Here is a 26646-nt window from a genome sequence, read left to right on the forward strand (position 1 = left end):
ACATGTTTCAAGTTCGTTGCAGACAGGCCATGTGTAGCCAATGTGATTTATAGGATATTTATTTTTATCAGGATATTTTCTACCTGCAGGCTGCAATGTTTTTATTTGTTGGCTTTATGTAGGCTATTTTTACATAGTTTGCATTGGCAATAGAAGTTACTTTTTAGGTTTGTATGATTTTCATTTAGATTTGATAGAATTTTTATTAATCACATGACAATGATTTTGAGATATGAACATGTTATTATAAATTAAATGAAACGGTTTCATGAAAATCTGCATATGAAGACCATAACTGGCACGCAGATCGGTAGAAATGTTAAGATAAAATGGCATTCCACATGAGAAAGGTTGCCAACTCCTCTTGTAGCATATTACCAGCAACTTCAGGAGAGTAATGGCCGAATCTGCGAAAGCCAGCAGGAGCGGGAGGAGAATAGTTGGGTCCGGTTTTTTTCTTCTGGTTATCTAGATCTCTGGTGCCCTCTTGAGGCATTTGTCTTATTTCATCAAACCGTAAGCTTAAAGCATCAGACAAGCTCAATGCATATAAACCATTAGTTGATTTTATTAAAACACATAGGGTGTGTCTATATATGGAAAAATAAACTTGTTTTTTGGAACACTTTACATGTGACATTTTACACTTGAAAACATATGTTTTTGGAACATTTCACGTGACATTTTACATTTGAAAACTTGTTTTTGGAACACTTCATGTGACATTTCACATGTGAAAACGTGTTTTTGTAACACTTCACATGTGACAGTTGAAAACGTGTTTTTGGAACACTTCACATGACATTTCACATCTGAAAACGTCTTTTTGTAACACTTCATGTGACATTACACATGTGACACTTTTGTTTTTGGTAACACTTTCACGTGATCACTAGTTTTCACATGTGCAATTTCTTGTGTTTTGTAACACTTCATGTGACATTTCAAATTTGAAAACACATGTTTTTTGGAACATGTCACGTGACATTTTACATGTGAAAACATGTTTTTGGAACACTTCACATTTCACATGTGAGAACCTGTGTTTTTGGAACACTTTACATGTGACATTTTACATTTGAAATCATGTGAAAACACTTCACATGTGAAACTATGTGTTTTTAAAATTTTACATGTGATCACGTGCAATTTCATGTGTTATCGCTGTTCAGCTAAAGTATGACCCCACCTGGTCGTTGAAGTGACAACCTCTGGATTTTAAGTACACTGACCTTTCTGCTGTGCCACAAAGCTGAGATTGACTTTGAAGTCCAAAGTGTAGGAATACAGGTGAGTACCTAACAGTGTGTGCCATAAGTGCATCTGAAGTATCCTATAAGTATAACTGTAGAACCTGTCATTGGTTCTACCTGGAACCAGTAGGTTCTTCATGAGAGGGTTCTAAATGGAACTCAAAAGGTTCCCCTACAGGGACAAATCAAAGGGTTGTACGTGGCACCCAAAGGGGATTGATCCAAATACGGACAGACGATAAAACCATGGAACCAGAGGGTTCTTCATGTGAGGGTTCTACGTAGAACCCAATAGGTTCCCCTACAGGGACAAAACAGAGGATTCTAAATAAAATCAAAGGGTTCTACATGGCACCCAAAAGGGTTCCCCCATAGGGACAAATGACAGAATGTCTATTGGTTCTAATATATTAACAATCTCTGTCATAGCCACAGACCCGGTAGCGTTGCAGGAAGTTCAAGTCGCTGGCAACTGAGAGGTTATGAGTTCAAATCCCAAGTGAGGTTCACTCCAAAGTAATCAGAATACAGCAGCATACTGTCCCTTACAGCAATAATACCTTAATCCAGCTCTAAAAATACAGTAACTTTTTGTATATTTACCGTATTTTCATTGCAACCAGTAGCCGGGATATGTTGAACAGTGTAATGAAGAACCCTCTGGTTGTTCCAGTGTAATGAAGAACCCTCTGTTTCTAACAGTGTAATTAAGAACCATACAAATGGTTATACAAAGAACTGATGTAAATAGGTTCAAAGCCCAAAAAAGGGTACCCTACAGAAAAAAAAGGGTACTAACTAGCACTTTTTTTTGCGTGTACCACAGGAAAAATAGTTGTTATGTAATTGGACTTGTTTAAGGCCACATTGTATATTTGGCTTCATCAAATACTTAAGGTTGAAGTGTATCTACCTACTGTATATATCGACAAATCTATCTAACTACCAATCATTAAGTTTTTTGTGTTCTCCTTGACCTGAGAGTATAGCGTGCAAATGAGACGTGAGTGAACGTGAAGGATGCAGGCAGCAGTGTCCACCATCGCCACATGCAACACGTGCAGTACACTCAACAATAACAAAAAATATCGAACTCTAGGGTAGCAGGCTGTACTCTGGAGGGTAGGGGTAGGGTACCCAGATTACTCACAATAAAGCACTATACGTGAACAGTTAAAACATTGTTTCATGTTCCAAGGCAGCAGAAAGAAAATACATAAAACGTTAGGGTCAGTAGATGTGGTCATCATAGTTATATGAGACAAGACAAGTGACTCTAGTCTAGGCACAATGTAGAAGAAGCCTGTTTGAAATCATGAAAGGAGAAAAACAAAACAGATTTAAGACAGATCACACTTTTTTCGTTGTTGTCATGACAGGTCCCAGATCTGTTTGGACTGTTTTGCCAACTTCTATAGTCATTGTCATGCCAAACATGACAGATCTGGGACCAGGCTATATGTTGCTGTATCCTCAAGCTCTTAAATCAGAACATGTCTTTATTGAGTGCTACATGAAATATGAATAAATGTACGTCCCAAATGGCCCCCTATTCCCTATAGTGTGCACTACTTATGAGGGCTTTGGTCAAATGTAGTGCACTATATAGGGAATAAGGTGTAATTTGGGAGTCAGCCTAAGAACATCAATGGTGATTTATTTTCTGTAGACAGTTATTTGTGCACTTGATGCTTGTTTAAAGTAATCATATGGCCTTTCCTGAGGCAGAAGTTGCAGGGTTTTATCCTGTTGATTATTAATAAAGGACTTAACTAGTTTATACAAGTGGCTATGTAGGTCATGTAAAGACAAAGGTTATGTCCCAAACGGCACCCTATTCCCAATATAATGCACTACTTTTGACCATAGTCCTATGGGCCCTGGTCAAAAGTAGTGCACTATAAAGGGAATAGGGTGCCACATGTCACACAGACAATGTAGTGACGCTATAATGTTTATGCTAATGTTAGCACTGCTCAAACCTAGACTCTAAACAAATGCCTGTCAACAGGCATCTGAAGAGGTGTTTATTCAACAACTTTGGAAGTTATTCTACATTAATAATATCTAATATGTATAGAAATGTGTATAGTAGAACATACTGTATAATACATGTATAGTATACACATTGTTAAAATAGTTCTAATAAAAAAACATACTAACGCCTGGATCACACCAACAGCGTCATTGCGTTTTGGTACACCAGAAGTACATTCATTTCCAATGGAACGTTGCGTTTGCCTTGCAGCATTGCGTTGCAGAGGCAGTTGCAGTGCATTCTGTGTGGTGCATACGTTGGATTTATCGAATGTATGCTTCAAACTGTATGCGTAGACGGCTTGACAGAAATGGTAGCAGAAGGTGAATGTTGAACTTTTGTTGCACACATCCAGATGATGCTGCGTACCATTTTAGACAATAACGCTGTAGGTGTGATCGAGGCGTAAGGCACAGTTTTATACAGTATCTACATGTACATATTAAAATATGCATGTGCATTAAAGACAAAGCTCAATAAATATTGTTATCAAAGAACAGTAAATAAATACTTACATCGTTTGCATCCACATTTCTTTATCCTTTTAGGATCTGTGATGTCATCGTGACAAGCTTTGCAGTAAAAAAGTGCCCTAAGAAAACAGCACACACATATTTCAGTATTTAATCTTCAGTAAGTCCAAAAGTAATTGAACATATAGTAGTTTGATGTCAAACTGTATTTGGAGGCTTTCTGTCTCTTCTAACAGAGGCAATTAGGTACAGTTACCTACATTTACTGTAATTTACAGTACATTTATATCCTGATGCCTAGTCACCTTACCCCTATACAGGGCGGCAGGTAGCTTAGTGGGTGCGTTGTGCCAGTAACCGAAAGGTCGCTGGTTCTAAGAGCCGACTAGGTGAAAATCTGTCGAGTGCCCTTAAGCAAGGCACTTAACCCTAATTGCTCCTGTAAGTCGCTCTGGATAAGAGCGTCTGCTAAATGACTAAAATGTAAAAATGTAAAATATCTACCTCTATCGATCCAGTATCCCTGCACATTGTAAATATGGTACTGGAACTGACCCAGGAACTGACCCTGTATATAGCTACTGACCCTGGAACTGACCCTGTATATAGCTACTGACCCTGGAACTGACCCTGTATATAGTATGCTTACTTACTTCATCATGTTCTTCTTATTTCTATATCTCGTGTTTTTGTTCTACCTTGTTATTTTTAGTATTACATTGTTATCGATTACTGCATTGTTGGGGTTAGAGCTTGCAAGAAAGGCATTTCACTGTACTTGTGCATGTGACATTAAAACTTGAAACTCTAAACATTTACATACCTCTTTACTTCTTTGGCATCACTGGCGATAAAAAAACCCAGGGTGCCTTCCTGCATCTTCACATGGTTCCCAGGGTTGATGAGGGTGCTGTTGTCAATACAAACAAATATCCATGGTCGTCAATGAGGAGAATCTTTCTGTTACATTTAACATCCTAATGCACTAATCACATGGAATGGTACACAAGGAACACCTTTCGGACAAACAAGGGTTGGTGAGGTACTGTAGTTCCTGGGAATCGAACTAAAAACAAATGCAGGTGTCACCAGTATTATAAAATGGCTACCCAACAAGAATTAAACAGTGACAAGTACTGAATAGAGAACCTCCACCTGTAGAGAATGGAAGTGACAATATGAGCATCCTCAGAGCTAACCCAGTGGCCAAAACGGGTTGTAATGACACCATTTCAACCAGCTTTGTCAGCTGGGAAGATGCTTGTATACTAATTAGCCGGTTCACCCCAGAACTGTTTGTGTACAAACAGCACAAACAGATTTGGGGCGATCAGGCTATTTGTATAAACCTGATGGTGCAGTAAACAAGCACTGGCTCTTTAAGAGGAACATCCACGCCACATCAATCCTCAGTAATTAGGTTAAGATGGTACATGGCAATGTTTTCAGTCTTTAATGATTTTAGATGGAAAGTAGTCATTGATGTTTATTTTCCATTGAGACTGTGACACTAATTAGGCCAAACACACAAGTCATGCTGTAATAAAAGAAGAGTTAATTGCAGAATTTCACACCTGCATACACATTAAACAGTAATCTGAAATTGGATGGTGGAAACATCAAACTAGAAATACGAATACAAATCTGAATAACAAATGTGACATGGATGACTCTGGGTCTGTTTGAAAGACAGCAGTGAACTGTGACCGTATGACAGAAACACTGGAAATTCACACAAAAAAGAACCGTTGAGATACGACATTTGAAGGGATAAAAGAGTGTAAATCAAGCTGGCATTGGCCTGTACAGTACACACCAGAAGTGATAAGAGACCTGAAACCACCTGCAACAAAGTCAGGAAGTACACTGGCAAAACATTGACAGGAAATATTGAGTTGTATGTTCCTCAAAGTGGGCGAAGGCTAAACGTATTGAAGGTAAAAATAAAGAATATGGATGTCGGGGGCATACCACTTTCTTTTGTCAAACTTTGTCAACTTTCTGTAAACAATAGTGTTTCAAAAATGCCAATTAGTGATGAGTACTGTGTATGAAGTTGAAGTTGAAATCCATTACAATAGATCACAGTCAGGAAAGCTGTATTGTCATGGCAGTCTGGATATTGAGTTAATGTTAAAATGGATAACCTGTATTGTGCTGCATACCACTTGGTTCAACATGATTTTTACAATAACATTTCTGACAAACATCACATTTACATTTACATTTTAGTCATTTAGCAGACGCTCTTATCCAGAGCGACTTACAGTTAGTGAATACATATATATTTTTTTGTATTTTTTATTTTTTTCATACTGGTCCCCCGTGGGAATCGAACCCACAACCCTGGCGTTGCAAACACCATGCTCTATCAACTGAGCTACATCCCTGCCAGCCATTCCCTCCCCTACCCTGGACAACGCTAGGCCAATTGTGCGCCGCCCATGAGTCTCCCGGTCACGGCCGGCTGCGACAGAGCCTGGATTCAAACCAGGATCTCTAGTGGCACAGCTAGCACTGCGATGCAGTGCCATAGACCACTGCGCCACTCAGGATTGGCAATTTTTAATACACAAGTAGGAGTGAACTTTACCTGCTTTCCCTTATATCTGACTTGTACTCGATAGCAATCAGTAGCAGCTTTAGCTTCACATAGCAGAGTCTAGAGAGGAGCATTCAAAAACATAAATATTATATATATTAAATAAAACAAATATGATATTAAATAAAATATCAATATTATTACACAATCAAAGGGATGAGTAGGAGCGAGAGAGGAGAGACGAGAGAGAGAGAGACAGACAGAGGTAGAGAGAGAGAAGGAGAGAGGGAGGGATGGAGAGAGAAATACTATTTTTTTTAAAGATGGAGGGGGGAGAGAGAATATACTTGATATAGTAGGGTCCTTCAGAAAAGAGGGTCATACTTACTCACAAATGGTGGGGAAGGATAGGCCCACAAAGGCACTAGACAGGTACTCAGTGTACATTTCATTGGCTACTCCTTCCAGGTAATACTTCTGCCAGGTGTCCTCTTCAATCTGAAACAATAACAGATAAAACATGTCTTGCAAAGGTACAGTATGTTATCATGAACATATTTTATTTCAAGTAACACTTCAAGTGTAATTAAATCTACGCTGTATATCTTAAATATAAGACAAGTTTTCTGAAATTGCAAATACAGTCAGACAAAGTGTGAACATTACTGTACTAAAGGCTGTGGAAAAGTGGAATAATGTTAGTTCAATATCTCTGCCTCTTCTTGGTCCTTCGAGACGGATTTGAACGAGCGACCTAACGATTACAGTCTCTTTGGCTCTCCCTAACAAGTACCTTGATGAAGGACCTCATGGAGAAGAGGTTGGCCAGCATGGTGGAGAGGCCCTGAGCCAGACAGCTCTGTGCTATGAAGCCCAGCTTCAGCTCAGCAAGGCAAATGGCATCGTCACCCTCCTTCCAGTTCCAACTGGGAATGTTCAGAAGGTGGGCCTGGGGAGATGCAGGAAAGATGCAGTGAGATTAGGGTTATACAATTCTTGTACATTTCCCCAAATTCCCAAGTTTTATTGAAATCCAGGTTGGAGGAACCTGAATTTCCTGCTTAATCCATTCTGATTCCGGGAATCTGGAAATATTGGGAATTTTAGGAAAGTTTCCCGAATTTTGCAACCTTACTATACAAGTAGAGAACTCATGTTCGCCTGCCTCCGCTGGAGTTCAATGACACAGTGTAATCAGTAGCACTCTGAAGGTTTTGTACTGTACACACCTTGTTGTGGTACTGCAACATCTGGGTAATGATTCTGATCTTTGGGTGGTAGTTCTTGATGGATATCACCCTGGAATATTGTTACAAGAAACAACGTAAGACCCATCTACCAAATCTAGGACACAGTAGTAGTAACACAGGTTTCTTGCTTAGGGAACTTGAGAGTAGACATTGGTATGTACAGTATGTATTATCAATGCATTTCTCCAGAATACATTCTCACATGCTCTCAAGCATACTGTACTTGCGTAATTTATCAAGGTGATAGAAAGTTGAATCAGTTTTGTATATCAGAATACATTTTCATATTTCCAATATACAGTTTTACAGCACAGCCTGGTTAAGTTGTCTCTGTACCTCATGATGTTGGAGGCATCCTCAGCATCAGGGTCTGCACAGTATTTATTAGCTAGGATCAAACAGGCATCTGCTGACTCTATCTGAGGGCGGGAAATGACAGAGAGATAAGACCTGACTCTATACAGACAGAGGTTGTGTCCTAACTGGCAACCTATTCCCTACATAGTGCACTACTTCTGACACTGGTCAAATGTCGTGCACTACTGTATGTAGGGGAATAGGGTGGCATTTGGGAGGCAGACAGACTCAAGACATTAGACCGATGCCAACCACCCAGGTGCTCCATTTGTAGACACCAGAGATCAGAACTGCATTCACTCAGAGCTATGAACAGTATCATATGTCAAAGTGCATTCATTTCTAACTTCTATCAGACAAAGTATTATGCTCGTCGTATTTTATTTATTTACCCTTTATAAATATAAATAGTCCGAATACCCATATTAAAATAGTTGCCATTTTGGTTATGCGAAAATAGAACGTTTTACAGTATGTGAAATGTCGAAAATGTTGTATGCTTTAAATGCCAGGATGTCATACTAATTTCAGCTCTTCATCTAGTAAAATTCACTGCACACTATTGAGGAAGAGATTCCTCTTTCTAGACCCACGTGTGTTTGACAACAGCTGATAATCAAATATGGTTACACGCTGTACCAAAATGAGCGAATGGAGGTAATCAACGCAATTGCGCATTAGATGATGCATTCTCAATATGGATGAGCCTAGTATGTTTATTTGTTACTTACTGCAATCGATTTTAATGAACAGTATCTTCTAATGTAGTACGATTTGTACACAGTATGCCATTTAGTAAGTAGTAGGCAACACAGATTTTGGACACAGCCAATGACTTACCTGGCTGCTAAATTATGTGTCAATGAATGTTTGACAGTAAAAATATACACTATATACACTATATACACACACTACATGACCAAAAGTATGTGGACACCTGCTCGCCGAACATCTCATTCCAAAATCATGGGCATTAATATGGAGTTGGTCCCCCCTTTGCTGCTATAACAGCCTCCACTCTTCTGGGAAGGATTTCCACTAGATGTTGGAACATTGCTGCGGGGACTTGCTTCAATTCAGCCACAAGAGCATTATTGAGGTCGGGAACTGATGTTGGGCGATTAGGCCTGGCTCGCAGTTGGCGTTCCAATTCATCCCAAAGGTGTTCGATGGGGTTGAGGTCAGGGCTCTGAGCAGGCCAGTCAAGTTCTTCCACACCGACCTCAACAAACCATTTCTGTATGGACCTCGCTTTGTGCACGGGGGCATTGTCATGCTGAAACAGGAAAGGGCCTACCCCAAATTGTTGCCACAAAGTTGGAAGCACAGAATCATCTAGAATGTCATTGTATATTGTAGCGTTAAGATTTACCTTTACTGGAACTAAGGGGCCTAGCCCGAACCATGAAAAACAGCCCCAGACCATTATTCCTCCTCCACCAAACTTTACAGTTGGCACTATAAATTGGAGCAGGTAGCGTTTCCCTGGCATCTGCCAAACCCAGATTCGTCCATTGGACTGCCAGGTGAAGCGTGATTCATCACTCCAGAGAACGCATTTCCACTGCTCCAGAGTCCAATGGCGGTGAGTTTTGCACCACTCCAGCCAACGCTTGGCATTGCACATGGTGATCTTAGGCTTGTGTGCAGCTTCTAGGCCATGGAAACCCATTTCATGAAGCTCCCGACAAACAGCTTTTGTGCTGACGTTGCTTCGAGAGGAAGTTTGGAACTCGGTAGTGAGTTTTGCAACCAAGGACAGATGATTTTTATTGTTGCTCCTAGACATTTCCATTTCACAGAGTGAAGGAAAAGCAGCCAACAAGTGCTCAGCATATGTGGGAACTCCTTCAAGACTGTTGGAAAAGCATTCCTCATGAAGCTGGTTGAGAGAATGCCAAGAGTGTGCAAAGCTGTCAAGGCAAAGAGTGGCTACTTTGAAGAATCTCCAATATAAAATATTTTGATTTGTTTAACACTTTTTTGGTTACTACATGATTCCATATGTTATTTCATAGTTTTGATGTCTTCACTATTATTCTACAATGTAAAAAATATAAAAAATTAAGAAAAACCCTGGAATGAGTAGGTGTGTCCAAACTTTTGACGTACTGTGTATATATATATATACATATATATATATATATATATATATATATATATAAACCCTTGTAAACGCTTTAGAAAAGGTAGCCATATTGTAAAGTGTGACCAAATGTTCTTATACAACAAGGACCTGGTATACTTCTTCAAGAGTTGGACTGTCAAGGCCCTCAAGGTCAAGTCAAGGTCTCCATTAGTAGCTGAAAGGAATAAGTCAGGTTAATACTCATTAAAACAGGCCGGTTACCTTGACTCTGGCCAGGTCATGTGGGTTGAGAACAGATCCCTGGTAGAACTCCACCTGGGTGAAGTGGCGTTTAAACAAGGCTTCCAGCTCAAGATTAGGGGAAATACTGGGACACAAAGTAAAGTTTGTTAATGTTAACCAAGGCCTCCACTCCACTCCACCTCAAGATTCGGTTTAGTACTGGGACAGACAGGAGAGCGATCTATGTGTTCATGTTAGGAGTCTGAGTGAGGTCTCCTCCCTCAGCAAGTCAAAGTGCAATTTATTGTGTAGTATTTGAAATGTAATTTATTCTAATGTATTGCTATAGGTGGTATGTTGGTGTACCCGGCAGGGCCGGTGCTACCAACAGTTTCCATGGATCTGGGTGCTTATTAGGATATAGTCATTGTAGAGTCTGAGTATTCCAAAAAAAGGAAAGGTGGTGGCAGTTCCCGAAAGGTTGTTGGAGTCATTTTTGGGAGCTGCTATCACCTTTCCTTCTCTGAAACACTCAGTATTGTTATGAGTTTTGGGGCCATTTTCCCAGATCCAGATTAAACATAGTCCTGTAATTAAACACACTTTCAATAGACTTTCAATGTCCCATTGAGTATGGTTTTTATTCCAGGACTAGGCTTAATCTGGGTCCGGGAAACTGGCCCGTAAAGTGTAAGGAAAGAACTTGGTACACTTACTTATGGAGAAAAACAATTTCTACATTGACATCATCCCTGTCCTTGTGTAGGAAGTCTTTAAGGAAGTTGGACACACTTTCAAGTGTTATATGACCACAGACCACGATGTGCCTATAGGAAATAAGATCCAGGAATAGTCATAAGATTTAAGCTATGGTTTGCTAAAAGCTGCAGCCAAAATAAAGACGCTGATGAACTGCTGATTGATGTCAGTGTCACGTTCTTTCTTGATTCTGAAAATAAAATGAAATTATACGTTGGATCTGACAAAAAAAAGTGTCCACACCACAGTATAGTCAATTTAAAAAAGGACCTAAAAAATGTGGTTTCTGTGTAGAAAATGTACACTGCCAGCCCACTGTTTAATAACCCCCAAAATACATAATTCTCCCTTGTTTGTACATGTTCTGTGATGAACAGGAGTCCATTTTTATTTGTTATTTTTAACGTATCTATTTTTTACTTAACACTTATTTTTCTTAAAACTGCATTGTTGGTTAAGGGCTTGTAAGTAAGCATTTCACTGTTGTTTCCGGCGCATGTGGCAAATAAAATTTGATTTGAACAGGTGTCAGTACTAAGAGCTCTTTAGCCTATACAGTCAGCCCTGTGTGGGGCCTGAAGGACAGAGCTCTTTAGCCTATACAGTCAGCCCTGTGTGGGGCCTGTAGGACAGAGCTCTTTAGCCTATACAGTCAGCCCTGTGTGGGGCCTGAAGAACACGAGAGATCACAGAGCAGAGCATGTTCTGGATTCCCAGTAACGGATTAAAAAGGATAAGAGTTTCCTTTGTTGGAGATTATGATGTGATTCCTACATTGTACAATCCAGAAAAGAGCTTATCTTTAGCTAGAGACATCTTGCCTCCACGTGAGGGTAGGTTTCCGTCAGACTGTATCCCTGCTCCAGGATAGTACATGCAGGATTGTGAGATAACGCTTCATCGTGAGATAAACTCAGGATGTGGTTAAGAAGGGCATTTTCCAAACCTATTGGTTTGATTTTGTAGATGTTACAAGTACTATATACAGTATCTCACAAAAATATACAGTACCTCTCATTTTTGTAAATATGAGTATATCTTTTCATGTGACAACACTGACGAAATGACACTTTGCTACAATGTAAAGTAGTGAGTGTACAGCTTGTATAACAGTGTAAATTTGCTGTCCCCTCAAAATAACTCAACACACAGCCATTCATGTCTAAACCGCTGGCAACAAATGTGAGTACACCCCTAAGTGAAAATGTCCAAATTGGGCCCAATTAGCCATTTTCCCTCCCCGGTGTCATGTGACTTGTTAGTGTTACAAGGTCTCAGGTGTGAATGGGGAGCAGGTGTGTTAAATTTGGTGTCATCGCTCTCACACTCCCTCATACTGGTCACTGGAAGTTCAACATGGCACCTCATGGCAAAGAACTCTCTGAGGCTCTGAAAAAAAAGAATTGTTGCTCTACATAAAGATGGCCTGGGCTATAAGAAGATTGCCAAGACCCTGAAACTGAGCTGCAGCATGGTGGCCAAGACCATACAGCGGTTTAATAGGACAGGTTCCACTCAGAACAGGCCTCGCCATGGTCGACCAAAGAAGTTGAGTGCACGTGCTCAGCATCATATCCAGAGGTTGTCTTTGGGAAATAGACGTATGAGTGCTGCCAGCATTGCTGCAGAGGTTGAAGGGGTGGGGGGTCAGCCTGTCAGTGCTCAGACCATAAGCCGCACACTGCATCAAATTTGTCTGCATGGCTGTCGTCCCAGAAGGAAGCCTCTTCTAAAGATGATGCACAAGAAAGCCCGCAAACAGTTTGCTGAAGACAAGCAGACTAAGGACATGGATTACTGGAACCATGTCCTGTGGTCTGATGAGACCAAGATAAACTTATTTGGTTCAGATGGTGTCAAGTGTGTGTGGCGGCAACCAGGTGAGGAGTACAAAGACAAGTGTGTCTTGCCTACAGTCAAGCATGGTGGTGGGAATGTCATGGTCTGGGGCTGCATGAGTGCTGCCGGCACTGGGGAGCTACAGTTCATTGAGGGAACCATGAATGCCAACATGTACTGTGACATACTGAAGCAGAGCATGATCCCCTCCCTTCGGAGACTGGGCCGCAGGGCAGTATTCCAACATGATAACGACCCCAGACACACCTGTAAGACGACCACTGCCTTGCTAAAGAAGCTGAGGGTAAAGGTGATGGACTGGCCAAGCATGTCTCCAGACCTAAACCCTATTGAGCATCTGTGGGGCATCCTCAAACGGAAGGTGGAGGAGTGCAAGGTCTCTAACATCCACCAGCTCCGTGATGTCGTCATGGAGGAGTGGAAGAGGACTCCAGTGGCAATCTGTGAAGCCCTGGTGAACTTCATGCCCAAGAGGGTTAAGGCAGAGCTGGAAAATGATGGTGGCCACACAAAATATTGACACTTTTGCCCCAATTTAGACATGTTCACTTAGGGGTGTACTCACTTTTGTTGCCAGCGGTTTAGACATTAATGGCTGTGTGTTGTGTTATTTTGAGGGGACAGCAAATGTACACTGTTATACAAGCTGTACGCTCACTACTTTACATTGTAGCAAAGTGTCATTTCTTCAGTGTTGTCACATGAAAAGATATACTCATATTTACAAAAATGTGAGGGGTGTACTCACTTTTGTGAGATACTGTACATACTGACAACTCACATACTGTACATTGTTTTGAAATATCTCTTTAATATTGTATCTTATTAGGGTTAAGGGTGGCAGGTAGCCTAGCGGTTAGGAGTGTTGGGCCAGTAACCGAAAGGTCATTGGTTCAATTCCCTGAGCCGACTAGGTGAAAAATCTGTCAAAGTGCCCTTGAGCAAGGCACTTATCCCTAATTGCTCCAGGGAAAACCCACTCTGTGGAAGTGGGATATACAAAAAATGAATTTCCAATTCACACTTATTACATTTCTTATTTATTGTATCTTATTTACTTTATATAATTGGGGCTTTTATTACATAAATATTACAGAGATGCTATATTTATATTTGTATATGAAAAGGTATTAAAAAGGTATTGACAGCATAACTGAGACATAAGAATATGAATCACTTGAAACAGCAATACAGATACATCAGCATGCAGAAGAAAGGACGGTTTAAATGGCCAAAACAGAGTTAAAGAGACTGGACTAAAACCAAGTCAAAAAATTCTACACAACAAAGAAAACAACACAAAATTCTAAAAGCGAGCCAAAAGAAATCTAAGTATGTTCAGAGGGTGGAGGCATCCAGGGATTTAGGGCAGAATCCTAATGTACCTTGAGAAACTTGAATTTCTGTGTGATCCATGCATTTATTGATGTCAATGGGAAATTTGCGTGGAAATCGGAGTTATGCGCACACATCTCAAGGTAGTGTTTGGCCCTTCGGGTGTAGGTCTGACTGAAGATTAAGGCCAGGAATGTAGCAGGGCTTGGAAAATAAAATGAACTGGTGGTACCAGACAAAAAATTATAGAATCCAGAAGGGAAAAAAACAGGAAATTAAAGGCGAAATATAAAAGGCTAAAAAATAACTAACTAAAAGCAAGCGAGGAACATTGAAGAGCATGTGTGGACTAAGCAGATGTAAAAGGTAGGTATCCAACCACATTTCAAATCATCTGGAAGACAATTATATTTAGACTAGCTGATTATTTAACTGTAGGTAGTCCCTTCTTGTAAGTCTGTTTCTTAGGACACTCTTTCGCTATTGTGCAGTATTATTTATGACATCATCTCTGTCACCAAGATATAGGACATAATGTTCAAAAATGAATATTGAAATATTATAAAGGTACTACAGCTATAGCTGCAATCAAGCCTAACTTTACTGTAACTTTACTGAAAAAAAATGCTAATCTTTGCATTGTGGTGGGTGGCAAGATGCATATGATTGGCTGTTACGGATACAGGTATCCTGTGTTTTTGTGTGTTTCTACTCTTTCTGCCCTAATCACAGGTGTCCTGTATGTTCCTGATTGGTGGTCGTTGAGGTGTCTGCTGATTGGACCAATCAGTGAACATTCCTGTGAATTGCACCACCTGTTACTCGTTTGTTCAATCACACATCCCATTTTATAAAAACCAGACTTGTGTTTGTTGCAAGAGAGAGATTTTTGCCATATGTGAGTATGGACACGGTGGTGTCCTGTGTGTTGTGTACTCACTAAGTTGTTGGTTACCCTTTTGGTAACTTTGTTAGAAGCTATTTCTTTATGTGAGTATGGACACGGTGGTGTCCTGTGTGTTGTGTACGCACTAAGTTGTTGGTTACCCTATTGGTAACTTGGTTAGAGAGAGACTTTTCCATATGTGAGTATGGACACGGTGGTGTCCTGTGTGTTGTGTACTCGCTAAGTTGCTGATTACCCTGTTTAGTAGCTTTGTGTGTTTTTTGGGAAAAGGGGGTTTAAGCTAGATGCCCTTGGGCGTACATTACCCGTAGGAAGAAATCTGTCTATAAACACCAGTTAGACCTGGAGCGGACCACCCACTGTATTTTTGTATGGTAGCAGTAGCCTAGCGGTTCTTGGAGGCAGGCAAGATCAGTTAGGGGGTTTTACACTATTGTTTCATTTCTTGGGTCCTGCTCAGCCCTTTTTCCCAAACCCTTACCGTGTGTTCATAAATAAACACTTTGTGTTTGACGGTAGTTCATGGTTGTTGTGTCAGTTATGTTCTCACTGTTCCCAGCCACACTTATAATTTACATGAATTTATGTTACGGGTCTCATGTCCATCCACCCTAGATGTTTAGAGCCACGGGGCTCGTAACATAAAGTGGGGGCTCGTCCGGGATCCTATCTATCCCATGCTACTCATGTAAATTAGTCAGTGTCTGGTTCAGTGTTGAGCTTGGCAGCTGAACTACCTGTTTTTTTTGTGTGTTCAGTAGTCGACGGCTCGTGTTGCTAGTAGGATGGCTACTTTTGAGTTGGAGGCATTTTTTGGAAAACCCTACGTGGGAGGTTTTTGATAATTGCCGAGAGTGGATCTACAGGCTTTGGCTGACCACTTTTCTTTACCCATACCGAGGGGTTTAGTGAAAGCAGAAGTTAGGAAGTAGTGTTAGCGATATTGTTAAACGAGCGAGTGCTTGAGTTACCGCCGCCTGAGTCTGCTGCTCCTGTAGGGGATGTGGTTGCTGTTCCTGTAAGCCCATCAGTGTCTGAGGACGAGGCTAAGGCTCCAGCCACATTGCCCCGTTATGACCCACTCTCCCCACTGACTGACAGTGATGCCAGGATCGATGTCCGCTCGACACGGCTCCAAATGGAGGCGGAAGAGCGGGCACAAATCAGGCAAGACAAGCTGGAGATGCGTAAGCTAGAGGCAGAACAGGAGACGCGTAAGATGGAACTGGAGACGCGTAGGCTTGATCAAGAACTGAGACGCGAGGCTTGATCAAGAACTGGAGACGCGTAAGATGGAACTGGAGATGCGTAAAATGGAACTAGAGGCAGAAACAGCGAGGTTAGTCTCTGCTAATACTATGCCTGCTAGTGAGCCATCCTCACCAGCTGTGTCATCTGCTACGTTTGATATTAGTAGGCAGATCACCTTGGTACCTGTGTTCCGGGAGTCAGAGGTTGATTCCTATTTCAGTGTGTTTGAACGTATAGCTGGTAGCATTGAAATGGCCGAAGAGGTAGTATGGTGCCTATTACTTCAGTGTAAGCTAACAGGTAAAGCCCAAGAGGTTCTGGCAGCGCTACCTCTTGAAGACAGTTTGAATTATGAAGTGGTCAAAGCTACTGTTCTTCGTGCCTATGAGCTTGTTCCTGAGGCATATCGACAGAGATTTAGGTCTCATAAAAAGTCTCCTACTCAGACTTATGTGGAGTTTGCTAGAGACAAAGGAAATCTGTTTGACAAATGGCACAGTGCTAGTAAAGTAACTGATTTTAACTCTCTCACGGGGAGTTAATCTTGTTAGAAGAGTTTAAAAATTGCTTACCGAACGCATTGTAGTTTATCTGAACGAACAGAAAGTATCCTCACTGTCGGAAGCGTCTGTATTGGCAGACGAGTTTGTGTTGACGCATAAGAGCGTGTTTTCGGCTCGTACGGAGAGCAGGGCTGCGGAGTTGCTAACTTTTAGTCCTAGTCGACCAGCAGTACATCCAGCGCGCCCAAAAGATGTGCGTCACTGTTTCTATTGTCATAAGGTGGGACATTTGGTTAGTGATTGCTTTTTGCTTAAACGCAAACCGGGGATGCCTCGGCACGCCAGGCCGCCAACGGGTGTTGGGCTGATTCAGTGCAGGTTGTCAGGCCGGAATCAAGACAGAAGCCTCATAGTGAATGTGGTTTGAAAGTCCCTGTCCCAGATCACAGTTATGAACCGTTCATTTTTGAGGGTTTGTTTCTATATCAGATGACGAAGCGTCTCAGCGTCCAGTTAGAATCCTCAGAGATACTGGTGCGGCGCAGTCGTTCATACTAGCTGATGTGTTACCCTTGTCTAATAATACATATTGTGGTTCCAGTGTGTTAGTACAAGGAATTGAAATGGGTTTCGTCCCAGTGCCATTGCACTTTGTGAACGTACACTCTGAGTTAGTCAGTGGATTGTTCAGAGTTGGCGTACGTCCGATGTTGCCAGTAAAAGGGGTGACCTTCATAATGGGCAACGATATTGCCGGAGGAAAGGTAATACCCGTATTGGAGGTAATGGATAAAAGTGACCAGTCTCTCTCCGAGGAGCTGGCACAGGGTTATCCAGATGTGTTCCCCGCTTGTGCTGTCACACGTGCTCAAGCCCGACAAGTGGGTGAAGTGGTAGATTTGTCAGACACGATTCTTTTCAGAGAGTGTGACCCAGAGGATAGTTCGGTGCTACCTCTGGTAAGCTGGTGCAGTCTGACCAACAGCCCAGAGAAAGGAAGAAGGATGTGGAACTTGTTGCTGAGGCAATACAGTTACCAGTTACTCGTGAGCAGCTGATCGCTAACCAACAGGTTGACATTAGTCTGGCTAAATGTTTTTCTAGTGTTGTCTCAGAGGAGGAGCTAAAGAAGAAAAAACATGGCATACTTCATTGATGGTAATCTCCTCATGCGTAAATGGACATCCCATGTTGACGCTAGGCGGAGATTGGAATGCTGTTTACCAAATAGTGATTCCTACAGCCTTTCGACAAAATGTTTTATCCCTCGCTCATGATCACCAGTGGTCCGGACATCTGGGAGTCACCAAGACTTATGATCGAGTTTTGCGACATTTCTTTTGGCCTGGCTTAAAACAAGATGTGGCTCAGTTCTGTCGGACTTGCCACACCTGTCAAGTAGTTGGGAAACCGAACCAGGTTATTTTCCCGCGCCTCTTTGTCCCATACCGGCCATAGGTGAACCATTCGAGCATGTGATGGTTGATTGTGTTGGACCATTACCGAAAACAAAATCTGGTAACCAGTTTAGGTTGACAATTATGTGTGTGGCCGCCAGGTACCCAGAGGCCATTCCTCTCTGAAAAGGGGTTGGATAATGTGTTGGCAGATGCTTTGTCTCGTGTGTAATGATCTAGGTTTTTTTGTTATCCCGATAGGATGATTTGTGAATTTGGGTGTTGTGATAGAGTACGTGTGTCGCAAACCATTGTGGTTTGCTCTTTTAAGGGTGGGGAGTGTTACGGATACAGGTATCCTGTGTTTTTGTGTGTTTCTACTCTTTCTGCCCTAATCACAGGTGTCCTGTATGTTCCTGATTGGTGGTCGTTGAGGTGTCTGCTGATTGGACCAATCAGTGAACATTCCTGTGAATTGCACCACCTGTTACTCGTTGTTCAATCACACATCCCATTTTATAAAAACCAGACTTGTGTTTGTTGCAAGAGAGAGATTTTTGCCATATGTGAGTATGGACACGGTGGTGTCCTGTGTGTTGTGTACTCACTAAGTTGTTGGTTACCCTTTTGGTAACTTTGTTAGAAGCTATTTCTTTATGTGAGTATGGACACGGTGGTGTCCTGTGTGTTGTGTACGCACTAAGTTGTTGGTTACCCTATTGGTAACTTGGTTAGAGAGAGACTTTTTCCATATGTGAGTATGGACACGGTGGTGTCCTGTGTGTTGTGTACTCGCTAAGTTGCTGATTACCCTGTTTAGTAGCTTTGTGTGTTTTTTGGGAAAAGGGGGGTTTAAGCTAGATGCCCTTGGGCGTACATTACCCGTAGGAAGAAATCTGTCTATAAACACCAGTTAGACCTGAGCGGACCACCCACTGTATTTTTGTATGGTAGCAGTAGCCTAGCGGTTCTTGAGGCAGGCAAGATCAGTTAGGGGGTTTTACACTATTGTTTCATTTCTTGGGTCCTGCTCAGCCCTTTTTCCCAAACCCTTACCGTGTGTTCATAAATAAACACTTTGTGTTTGACGGTAGTTCATGGTTGTTGTGTCAGTTATGTTCTCACTGTTCCCAGCCACACTTATAATTTACATGAATTTATGTTACGGGTCTCATGTCCATCCACCCTAGATGTTTAGAGCCACGGGGGCTCGTAACATAAAGTGGGGGGCTCAAGTCCGGGGATCCTATCTATCCCATGCTACTCATGTAAATTAGTCAGTGTCTGGTTCAGTGTTGAGCTTGGCAGCTGAACTACCTGTTTTTTTTTGTGTGTTCAGTAGTCCGCGGCTCGTGTTGCTAGTAGGATGGCTACTTTTGAGTTGGAGGCATTTTTGGAAAACCCTACGTGGGAGGTTTTTGATAATTGCCGTAGAGTGGATCTACAGGCTTTGGCTGACCACTTTTCTTTACCCATACCGAGGGGTTTAGTGAAAGCAGAAGTTAGGGAAGTAGTGTTAGCGAGTATTGTTAAACGAGCGAGTGCTTGAGTTACCGCCGCCTGAGTCTGCTGCTCCTGTAGGGGATGTGGTTGCTGTTCCTGTAAGCCCATCAGTGTCTGAGGACGAGGCTAAGGCTCCAGCCACATTGCCCCGTTATGACCCACTCTCCCCACTGACTGACAGTGATGCCAGGATCGATGTCCGCTCGACACGGCTCCAAATGGAGGCGGAAGAGCGGGCACAAATCAGGCAAGACAAGCTGGAGATGCGTAAGCTAGAGGCAGAACAGGAGACGCGTAAGATGGAACTGGAGACGCGTAGGCTTGATCAAGAACTGAGACGCGTAGGCTTGATCAAGAACTGGAGACGCGTAAGATGGAACTGGAGATGCGTAAATGGAACTAGAGGCAGAAACAGCGAGGTTAGTCTCTGCTAATACTATGCCTGCTAGTGAGCCATCCTCACCAGCTGTGTCATCTGCTACGTTTGATATTAGTAGGCAGATCACCTTGGTACCTGTGTTCCGGGAGTCAGAGGTTGATTCCTATTTCAGTGTGTTTGAACGTATAGCGGTAGCATTGAAATGGCCCGAAGAGGTATGGTGCCTATTACTTCAGTGTAAGCTAACAGGTAAAGCCCAAGACGTTCTGGCAGCGCTACCTCTTGAAGACAGTTTGAATTATGAAGTGGTCAAAGCTACTGTTCTTCGTGCCTATGAGCTTGTTCCTGAGGCATATCGACAGAGATTTAGGTCTCATAAAAAAGTCTCCTACTCAGACTTATGTGGAGTTTGCTAGAGACAAAGGAAATCTGTTTGACAAATGGCACAGTGCTAGTAAAGTAACTGATTTTAACTCTCTACGGGAGTTAATCTTGTTAGAAGAGTTTAAAAATTGCTTACCGGAACGCATTGTAGTTTATCTGAACGAACAGAAAGTATCCTCACTGTCGGAAGCGTCTGTATTGGCAGACGAGTTTGTGTTGACGCATAAGAGCGTGTTTTCGGCTCGTACGGAGAGCAGGGCTGCGGAGTTGCTAACTTTTAGTCCTAGTCGACCAGCAGTACATCCAGCGCGCCCAAAGATGTGCGTCACTGTTTCTATTGTCATAAGGTGGGACATTTGGTTAGTGATTGCTTTTTGCTTAAACGCAAAACCGGGGATGCCTCGGCACGCCAGGCCGCCAACGGGTGTTGGGCTGATTCGTACGGTTGTCAGGCCGGAATCAAGACAGAAGCCTCATAGTGAATGTGGTTTGAAAGTCCCTGTCCCAGATCACAGTTATGAACCGTTCATTTTTGAGGGGTTTGTTTCTATATCAGATGACGAAGCGCTCTCAGCGTCCAGTTAGAATCCTCAGAGATACTGGTGCGGCGCAGTCGTTCATACTAGCTGATGTGTTACCCTTGTCTAATAATACATATTGTGGTTCCAGTGTGTTAGTACAAGGAATTGAAATGGGTTTCGTCCCCAGTGCCATTGCACTTTGTGAACGTACACTCTGAGTTAGTCAGTGGATTGTTCAGAGTTGGCGTACGTCCGATGTTGCCAGTAAAAAGGGGTGACCTTCATAATGGGCAACGATATTGCCGGAGGAAAGGTAATACCCGTATTGGAGGTAATGGATAAAAGTGACCAGTCTCTCTCCGAGGAGCTGGCACAGGGTTATCCAGATGTGTTCCCCGCTTGTGCTGTCACACGTGCTCAAGCCCGACAAGTGGGTGAAGTGGTAGATTTGTCAGACACGATTCTTTTCAGAGAGTGTGACCCAGAGGATAGTTCGGGTGCTACCTCTGGTAGCTGGTGCAGTCTGACCAACAGCCCAGAGAAAGGAAGAAGGATGTGGAACTTGTTGCTGAGGCAATACAGTTACCAGTTACTCGTGAGCAGCTGATCGCTAACCAACAGGTTGACATTAGTCTGGCTAAATGTTTTTCTAGTGTTGTCTCAGAGGAGGAGCTAAAGAAGAAAAACATGGCATACTTTCATTGATGGTAATCTCCTCATGCGTAAATGGACATCCCATGTTGACGCTGGCGGAGATTGGAATGCTGTTTACCAAATAGTGATTCCTACAGCCTTTCGACAAAATGTTTTATCCTCGCTCATGATCACCAGTGGTCCGGACATCTGGGAGTCACCAAGACTTATGATCGAAGTTTTGCGACATTTCTTTTGGCCTGGCTTAAAACAAGATGTGGCTCAGTTCTGTCGGACTTGCCACACCTGTCGAAGTAGTTGGGAAACCGAACCAGGTTATTTTCCCAGCGCCTCTTTGTCCCATACCGGCCATAGGTGAACCATTCGAGCATGTGATGGTTGATTGTGTTGGACCATTACCGAAAACAAAATCTGGTAACCAGTTTAGGTTGACAATTATGTGTGTGGTCAGCTAGGTACCCAGAGGCCATTCCTCTGCGAAAAGGGGTTGGATAATGTGTTGGCAGATGCTTTGTCTCGTGTAATGATCTAGGTTTTTTTGTTATCCCGATAGGATGATTTGTAGAATTTGGGTGTTGTGATAGTGACTGTGTGTCGCAAACCATTGTGGTTTGCTCTTTTAAAGGGTGGGAGTGTTACGGATACAGGTATCCTGTGTTTTTGTGTGTTTCTACTCTTTCTGCCCTAATCACAGGTGTCCTGTATGTTCCTGATTGGTGGTCGTTGAGGTGTCTGCTGATTGGACCAATCAGTGAACATTCCTGTGAATTGCACCACCTGTTACTCGTTTGTTCAATCACACATCCCATTTTATAAAAACCAGACTTGTGTTTGTTGCAAGAGAGAGATTTTTGCCATATGTGAGTATGGACACGGTGGTGTCCTGTGTGTTGTGTACTCACTAAGTTGTTGGTTACCCTTTTGGTAACTTTGTTAGAAGCTATTTCTTTATGTGAGTATGGACACGGTGGTGTCCTGTGTGTTGTGTACGCACTAAGTTGTTGGTTACCCTATTGGTAACTTGGTTAGAGAGAGACTTTTCCATATGTGAGTATGGACACGGTGGTGTCCTGTGTGTTGTGTACTCGCTAAGTTGCTGATTACCCTGTTTAGTAGCTTTGTGTGTTTTTGGGAAAAAGGGGGTTTAAGCTAAATGCCCTTGGGCGTACATTACCCGTAGGAAGAAATCTGTCTATAAACACCAGTTAGACCTGAGCGGACCACCCACTGTATTTTTGTATGGTAGCAGTAGCCTAGCGGTTCTTGAGGCAGGCAAGATCAGTTAGGGGGTTTTACACTATTGTTTCATTTCTTGGGTCCTGCTCAGCCCTTTTTCCCAAACCCTTACCGTGTGTTCATAAATAAACACTTTGTGTTTGACGGTAGTTCATGGTTGTTGTGTCAGTTATGTTCTCACTGTTCCCAGCCACACTTATAATTTACATGAATTTATGTTACGGGTCTCATGTCCATCCACCCTAGATGTTTAGAGCCACGGGGCTCGTAACATTGGCAAACACAAAACAGACACAAACATGTAAGCGTTCTAGTAAATAAACAAGTAAAACACTCAAGCATATACAGTGGGGAGAACAAGTATTTGATACACTGCCGATTTTGCAGGTTTTCCTACTTACAAAGCATGTAGAGGTCTGTAATTTTTATCATAGGTACACTTCAACTGTGAGAGACGGAATCTAAAACAAAAATCCAGAAAATCACATTGTATGATTTTTAAGTAATTAATTTGCATTTTATTGCATGACATAAGTATTTGATCACCTACCAACCAGTAAGAATTCCGGCTCTCACAGACCTGTTAGTTTTTCTTTAAGAAGCCCTCCTGTTCTACACTCATTACCTGTATTAACTGCACCTGTTTGAACTCGTTACCTGTATAAAAGACACCTGTCCACACACTCAATCAAACAGACTCCAACCTCTCCACAATGGCCAAGACCAGAAAGCTGTGTAAGGACATCAGGGATAAAATTGTAGACCTGCACAAGGCTGAGATGGGCTACAGGACAATAGGCAAGCAGCTTGGTGAGAAGGCAACAACTGTTGGCGCAATTCTTAGAAAATGGAAGAAGTACAAGATGACGGTCAATCACCCTCGGTCTGGGGCTCCATGCAAGATCTCACCTCGTGGGGCATCAATGATCATGAGGAAGGTGAGGGATCAGCCCAGAACTACACGGCAGGACCTGGTCAATGACCTGAAGAGAGCTGGGACCACAGTCTCAAAGAAAACCATTAGTAACACACTACGCCGTCATGGATTAAAATCCTGCAGCGTACGCAAGGTCCCCCTGCTGAAGCCAGCGCATGTCCAGGCCCGTCTGAAGTTTGCCAATGACCATCTGGATGATCCAGAGGAGGAATGGGAGAAGGTCATGTGGTCTGATGAGACAAAAATATAGCTTTTTGGTCTAAACTCCACTCGCCGTGTTTGGAGGAAGAAGAAGGATGAGTACAACCCCAAGAACACCATCCCAACCGTGAAGCATGGAGGTGGAAACATCATTCTTTGGGGATGCTTTTCTGCAAAGGGGACAGGACGACTACACCATATTGAGGGGAGGATGGATGGGGCCATGTATCGCGAGATCTTGGCCAACAACCTCCTTCCCTCAGTAAGAGCATTGAAGATGGGTCATGGCTGGGTCTTCCAGCATGACAACGACCCGAAACACACAGCCAGGGCAACTAAGGAGTGGCTCCGTAAGAAGCATTTCAAGGTCCTGGAGTGGCCTAGCCAGTCTCCAGACCTGAACCGAATAGAAAATCTTTGGAGGGAGCTGAAAGTCCGTATTGCCCAGCGACAGCCCCGAAACCTGAAGGATCTGGAGAAGGTCTGTATGGAGGAGTGGGCCAAAATCCCTGCTGCAGTGTGTGCAAACCTGGTCAAGACCTACAGGAAACGTATGATCTCTGTAATTGCAAACAAAGGTTTCTGTACCAAATATTAAGTTCTGCTTTTCTGATGTATCAAATACTTATGTCATGCAATAAAATGCAAATTATTAATAAAAAATCATACAATGTGATTTTCTGGATTTTTGTTTTAGATTCCGTCTCTCACAGTTGAATTGTACCTATGATAAAAATTACAGACCTCTACATGCTTTGTAAGTAGGAAAACCTGCAAAATCGGCAGTGTATCAAATACTTGTTCTCCCCACTGTAGCAAATAATGCTTTGACACATCACAAAAAAACATTTACTCATTATAACAAGCAATGACAGCTAGCACACAAATACCGGTATAAAGCAATTGCGTAAGCTTTCATGGCCAAGCTCTCCAGTCACCAGACTTTATTCCCCAAAATTTCTAAACGTTTTAATATCAACCATTTCAGGATAATTACTTGTACCCCTCTTTAGGAGAGGGGGACTTGAGAAGTCACACCAAAACCACACCTTTTAGAATAATTTTTTCTTTTGTATATTTGTTTGACTTACTTTCTGCCTCGGGTCGAGTTATAACTCCCTCCGTATTTCTTCCGATTAAGGATGAGAGCAGCAATTTCTGGCACGTAGCGAGCAAACATGGCCTACATGCATGAAACAGAGAAAGAAAAGGGCATGCAGAGGATGGTTCTACTGTGGCAGAGGCAGTAGAGCCTCCCAGTAATACTTACTTTCTCCCATTAACCGCACTATAGGAACCACCATATTTCTTGCGGTTTCCTATTAACTCTATGATTTCAGGGACGTAGCTCGCAAACATGGCCTAAGGAGAAGATAGGAGACAGAAGAAAATACTAAAAAAAAAAGATACGCAAAAGAGAGCAGGGCGTCTATTTTTGCTTAAAAGATATCCGTAAAATCTAAAAAAAAAAGCTAGAAAAATTAAGAGACAAAAATAAATAAATAGTGTGTACAAAACATTAGGAACACATGCTCTTTCCATGACATAGACTGACCAGGTAAATCCAGGTGAAAGCTATGATCCCTTATTGATATCACGTGTTAAATCCACTTCAATCAGTGTAAATGAAGGGGAGATTCTAAGCCATGAGACAATTAAAACATGGATTGTGTATGTGTGCCATTCAGAGGGTGAATGGGCAAGACAAAATATGTAAGTGCCTTTGAACAGGCTATGGTAGTATGTGCCAGGCGCACCGGTTTGTCCTGCTGGGTTTTTCACACTCAACAGTTTCCCCTGTGTATCAAGAATGTTCCACCACTGAAAGGACATCCAGCCAACTTCACACAACTGTGGGAAGCATTGGAGACAACATGGGCCAGCATCCCAACCTGGTGTCAGAGCATTTTGTATTATTCTGTATGTAAATCCAAGACATTCCATTTAGTATGATATGTTACGTTTCGTATGGTATGTATTAATTTGTGGATGTACGTTACAATTCGTATTATATGTTACGATTTGCCTAAACGTACAATATGTTACGAATTTGCCAACGTATGATATGTTACGAATTCTAATTCATAACATATCATACGAAATGGGTGATGAACATCCACAAATTAATACATACCATATATAACGTAACATATCATACTAAATGGAATGTCCTCGGATTTACATACAGAATAATATGAAATGCTCTGACACCAGGTTGGGATGCTGGCCCATGTTGACCCCAATGCTTCCCACAGTTGTGTCAAGTTGGCTGGATGTCCAGTTGTGTCAAGTTGGCTAGGTGGCTAATGTTATGTAGCTGGCTAACGTTAGCTAGGCTAGGGGTTAGCGGTTAGGGTTACGGTTAGGGTTAAGTTTAGGAGTTCGGTTAAAGGGTTAGGGTTAGGGGAAGGGTTAGCTAAAAGGGTTAAGGTTAGGGTTAGGGGAAGGGTTAGCTAACATGTAAAGTAGCTAAAAAGTAGTAAGTAGTTGAAAAGTTGCTAATTCAATTAACTAAAATGCTAAAGTTTTCCATGATGAGATTAGAACGTAACCTACTTTCGTTTTTGCCTTAAGTAACCATCGGTCTTATGTAAC

At 42.2% G+C, this 26646-nt stretch overlaps 1 protein-coding gene across 1 annotated transcript in view; it reads right to left on the reverse strand.

Annotated features, from left to right (window-relative positions):
• The window catches only part of LOC121576253 (calcium-activated potassium channel subunit alpha-1-like), a 111538-nt gene that overhangs the window by 34835 nt on the left and 50057 nt on the right, over nucleotides 1-26646 (reverse strand). The window contains exons 7-16 of the mRNA XM_041889382.2: nucleotides 25322-25413; nucleotides 10941-11051; nucleotides 10264-10369; nucleotides 7893-7975; nucleotides 7536-7605; nucleotides 7100-7255; nucleotides 6695-6804; nucleotides 6358-6426; nucleotides 4588-4674; nucleotides 3807-3883 (exon numbers count right to left, since the gene is read on the reverse strand). Coding sequence (XP_041745316.2) covers nucleotides 3807-3883; nucleotides 4588-4674; nucleotides 6358-6426; nucleotides 6695-6804; nucleotides 7100-7255; nucleotides 7536-7605; nucleotides 7893-7975; nucleotides 10264-10369; nucleotides 10941-11051; nucleotides 25322-25413 — 961 coding nt within the window. The remainder of the gene's footprint in view (nucleotides 1-3806; nucleotides 3884-4587; nucleotides 4675-6357; nucleotides 6427-6694; nucleotides 6805-7099; nucleotides 7256-7535; nucleotides 7606-7892; nucleotides 7976-10263; nucleotides 10370-10940; nucleotides 11052-25321; nucleotides 25414-26646) is intronic.

This window comes from Coregonus clupeaformis, chromosome 1, assembly GCF_020615455.1.
Source record: "Coregonus clupeaformis isolate EN_2021a chromosome 1, ASM2061545v1, whole genome shotgun sequence".
Lineage (NCBI taxonomy): Eukaryota > Metazoa > Chordata > Actinopteri > Salmoniformes > Salmonidae > Coregonus > Coregonus clupeaformis.